The sequence below is a fragment of the Lathyrus oleraceus genome, chromosome 7 (genome assembly GCF_024323335.1).
Source record: "Lathyrus oleraceus cultivar Zhongwan6 chromosome 7, CAAS_Psat_ZW6_1.0, whole genome shotgun sequence".
Classification (NCBI taxonomy): Eukaryota; Viridiplantae; Streptophyta; class Magnoliopsida; order Fabales; family Fabaceae; genus Lathyrus; species Lathyrus oleraceus.
In genome coordinates, this window is record NC_066585.1 from 210,328,887 (window position 1) to 210,333,868 (window position 4,982).

The window sequence follows — 4,982 nt, forward strand, 5'->3', positions numbered from 1 at the left end:
GTTGGCTTCTTAGCCATTTCTGAATATCCGCATTGGGTTTCTAATATCGTTCCAGTTACGAAGAAAGATGGTAAAGTCAGAATGTGTGTAGACTATCGAGACCTTAATAGAGCGAGTCCAAAGGATGACTTCCCTTTGCCTCATATTGATGTTTTGGTTGACAACACAACTCAATTCTCCGTCTTTTCTTTCATGGGTGGGTTCTTCGGGTACAATCAGATAAAGATGTCACCAGAAGATATGGAGAAGACAACTTTTATCACACCTTGGGGAACTTACTACTACAAAGTCATACCATTTGGCCTGAAAAATGCAGGGGCAACATATCAACGCACCATGGTAACCCTCTTCCACGACATGATTCATGAAGAGATTGAGGTTTATGTGGACGACATGATCGCTAAATCCAGAACTGAAGAAGATCACTTGGTAAACCTGAGGAAATTGTTTGTCAGACTCCGAAAGTTTAAAATGCTCTTGAATCCGGCTAAATGTACTTTTGGGGTCCGATCCGGTAAACTCTTGGGTTTCATAGTCAGTCAGAAGGGTATTGAGGTTGATCCCGACAAAGTTCGAGCCATCCAAGAAATGCCAGATCCCAGAATAGAAAAATAAGTCTGAGGCTTCCTTGGGTGACTTAATTACATCTCTAGATTCATATCACATTTGACGGCTACCTGCGAACTGATATTCAAATTATTAAGACAAAACCAATCGATTGTATGGAACAACGATTGCCAAGCGACATTCGATAAAATAAAAGAGTACTCACAAGAACCACCAATCTTGATACCACCGGTTCCTGGTAGGCCTCTCATTATGTACCTCACGGTGCTCGGTGAATCTATGGGTTGCGTTTTGGGTCAACACGACGAAACAGGTAAGAAAGAACATGCTATCTACTATCTCAGCAAGAAATTCACTGAATGAGAGACTCGATACTCACTTTTGGAGAAAACTTGTTGTGCTTTGACTTGGGCTGCTTGACGGATGAGACAATATATGATTTATCGCACTACTTTATTGATATCCAAGATGGATCCGATAAAGTACATATTCGAAAAGCCTGTTGTTACTGGTAGAATTGCCCGGTGGCAAATGTTGTTAACCGAGTATGATATACAGTATGTGACCCAGAAAGCAATAAAAGGGAGTGTTCTGTCTGACTACCTTGCTCACCTACCTGTTGAAGGTTATAAATCGTTGAGGTTTGACTTTCCTGATGAGGACATCATGTTTATCAGAGACTTCACTATGCCAGGCTTCGAAGTAAGCCCTGAGGAAGGCCCCAAACCAGGATCACGATGGACGCTCGTGTTCGACGATGCTTTCAATACTCGAGGTCATGGTATAGGTGTTGTTATAACTTCCCCAACCGGTTTCCACCTTCTGTTTACCGCTAGATTGTGTTTCGACTGCACCAACAACATGGCAGAATATGAAGCATGTATCTACGGTTTAGAGGCGGCAATCGACTTGAGGATCAAGATTCTTGAGGTATTCTGTGATTCAGCTCTGGTAATCAGTCAGGTGAAAGGTGATTGGGGGACTCGCGATAGCAAGTTGATACCTTATAAGGAGCATATCAGAAAATGGATACCCTATTTTGATGAAATCTCTTTTCATCATATTTCTAAGGAGGAAAATCAGTTAGCAGATGCTCTAGCCACATTGGCTTCTACGTTCAAAGTCAAATGGAAGAATGAAGCTCCATCCATTCAGATTGACCACTTAGATGAACCAGCATATTATCTAGAAATCAAGGTCGATCCTGATGATAAGCCTTGGTTCTATGACATAAAGACATTTTTGGAGAAACGGAAATATCCCGAGGGTATATGCATTACCTACAAGAAAGCTCTGAGAAGACTCTCTTCCAAGTTCTTCCTAAACGGTGATGTATTATACAAAAGGAATTATGATTCTGTACTGCTCAGATGCATGGATAGACACGAAGCTAGTACAATCATAAAGTCCATACATGAAGGTTGCGAGGGTGTACATGCAAAGGGTCCTGCTATGGCCAAGAATATTCTTCAGGCTGGTTACTATTGGATGACAATGGAGGTTGATTACTAAAATTTTATGAAAAGATGTCACAAATTCCAGATATATGGTGACAAGATCTTTGTGCCACCAACTCCGTTGAATGTTCTGACCTCTCCATGGCCCTTTTCTATGCGGGGCATCGATATGATTAGGATGATAGAGCCCAAAGCTTCCAATGGGCATCGACTCATCCTAGTCACCATCGATTACTTCACGAAATGGGTCGAAGCTGCTTCGTATGCTAATGTCACTCGACAAGTGGTTACCCAGTTTATCAAGAAAGAGATCATTTGCCGCTATGGGATACCTAGCAAGATCATCACTGACAACGCCAGTAACCTCAACAATAATATGATGAAAGAGTTGTGCGAAGAATTTAAGATCAAGCACCACAGCTCTTCACCGTACCGCCCCAAGATGAACGACGTCGTAGAAGCAGCTAACAAGAATATCAAAAGAATCGTCCAGAAGATGGTCAAGACATACAAGGACTGGCATGAGATGTTACCATTCTCTCTGCACGGTTACAAAACCTCGGTCCGCACATCCACTGGGGACCATCCATACTCTTTGGTATAAGGGATGGAAGTTGTCCTACCAATTGAAGTCGAGATACCTTCACTCAAAGTCATCATGGAAGCTGATCTTGATGAAGCTGAATGGGTTCAATCGCGGTATGACCTGTAGCGGGGTATTCGTTACCATTAGAGATATTGACTAAATCCAAGGTAAACCATACAAGTCGAGTCGCCACCGGACTTCTATTTATCCAAAGGAATGGTTAGAAAGCGAACAAAAACCTAAAAGTTTTAACAAAAAACTAGTAAAAGAGAAACAGAGATCTGGGTAAGGGGGTTGGTTATGTAATGGGAAGGTGTTAGGCACCCAAAATACCCTAGGTACTCCTAGGGAGCCCTTTTCATACTTGTTGCAAGGTTGTTGTTTTTGTGAAAATTTATTTGTGCAAACATGATTGAAGAGATGAGAAGAGAATATACAAGTTTATTTACATTTTGTGTTTGGATGGATAAACCCATTGCCTACATACCATCTTTAAAAAGATTAGGATCAAAACCTCGTAGTTCGGGATAAAAATCTCAAAATGAGTTGGTGAATTGATTGGTCCAAAAGCCTTAAGGTCTTTTGTTATCAAAGGGAGAAAACTCAACCTAAAACCACAAATCCACCATGTGAGGATAGCTTCAACATGCTAGTGAGGGGTTAACCCTATAATAAGCATGGAAGACTCATTGTCCATCACTAAGGATACATGTGAGTATTACATCTACCACAAGGATAACTCAAACCTAATAGCTTAAGGTTATGGAAAATTTGATTAAGAAAGTGGCCATTGGAACCACAAAAAGACATTTGAATGGGTTATATTTACCAATTAGAAGTATATACAAAAATGGTCAAAGTTGACTTAAAGATTCAATTCAAAATAAGTGTTATGAAAAGAAGGTTTGAAAATCAAAAGCCTAAGGCTTAGGTTTCTAATGTTTGAAAACAATGGTTAAATGTTTGCACAAAGGTTTTGGCTTGGGTTAGAGTGGAGAGAAGAAGAAGAATGGCTAAAGTCCTAAGTAAAGCAAAAGGTGAGGGATAAAGAAACAAAACCACAATGGAGTTCCTCTCTTGAGATCATATTGATGATCCAAGTAGCTCCCATCCCTTGGAATAAGCAATCACACAAAGCATAAATTCAGGCAATCATCAAAGTGAATTCTTGGAAAGACCCCTCAATGCATCTTGGATCTCTCTCTCTTGGAAGCTCATGGTAATGGTTCTCAACTAAGCTCAAGTGGGAAACTCCTAGCACAAAGAAAACACACATCAAAAGGTTCTATAATACAATCAAAGAATGGACAAGAGGGAGTTTAGAATATGGTCCTTTCAATGTTCATCTTCAAGCTTAAGCATTCTAAAGGCCCAATGCCTAGTTGCTCTTTGACTTTTTTATAGCACTCTAAAGTCCCAATGCCTAGTTGCTCTTTGACTCCAAATTTGCATAGGGAAAGTCCTAAAGTCTAAGTCCATTTGTCTAATTCTTTGCATTTGGTTCACCACAATCAAAACAAAACACAAGCACAATAGTATATACATAATTATGTGCTCAAGTGAGCAAAAGGCAAATGGCATTAACATAAACATGTGCTCAAGTGAGCAAAGGGAAAAGCAAATGGATAATATGTGCAAGAATAGTAAATTGCATAAAAGTAAAGAGCAAAACGTAAATGTTAATTGTTAATGGTTAGTGTTAGTAATTAGTGTGCCATAAGGAAAAATTTAGCGCTATGTTAAGAAATCGTAATTGGACTTATGTAGAAGTCACAACTATCTGAGGCCGGTCAATAATAATGTGGGCAACAACACAAGTTAGAAGTCTTGATTAGTGAACCAAGTTCCAACAACTTGCCATGCGCAAAGAAAAAGAGAATTGATCTTGTATTGGTTTAAGCCTTTTGCATGATTTTGAAAACAACCTATCCTTAATGCAAATCCATTCACTTGATCAATTGATCAAGATGAATTAGATTTGAATCAAGGAAGATTAAGTCTCCCTAATCAATGCTAACTTATCAACCTTCAACTCATTGATCAAAAAGGAAGAAGAAAAAGAAGAAGAAGATGAAGAATGGATAAGGAAATGGAAAGATCAAAATGCATAAGATGAAATAAGATGTACCAATCCATATGTATTGACCAATTGACATTGAAAGTCAAAGTCAAACAATAAGAAATCAGAAATGAGGTGGAGATTGGAGATCAAACAATAAGCATAATATTTTTGGCATCTTTAATATTAAAATAAACTTGAATTAAAAATAAAAGAAAGGTCAAACTTCAAAATTACTTCAAATCAATCTTGAAAGGTCCAAGTCATTTATCCCAAGTTCAACAAGGTCAAACAAAGTTTGACAAATTTTTTT

At 38.8% G+C, this 4,982-nt stretch overlaps 1 protein-coding gene across 1 annotated transcript; it reads left to right on the forward strand.

The window, feature by feature from the left end:
- Positions 1–1,035: 1,035 nt before the first annotated feature.
- On the forward strand, positions 1,036–2,079 carry LOC127102972 (uncharacterized). Its single transcript, XM_051040279.1, has one exon. It carries the CDS (start codon positions 1,036–1,038, stop codon positions 2,077–2,079), a length of 1,044 nt encoding a protein of 347 aa, XP_050896236.1.
- Positions 2,080–4,982: the final 2,903 nt, after the last annotated feature.

Coding starts and splice junctions, on each gene's coding strand:
- LOC127102972 (XM_051040279.1), top strand. CDS start 1,036: ATGGATCCGATAAAGTACATATTCGAAAAGCCTGTTGTTACTGGTAGA.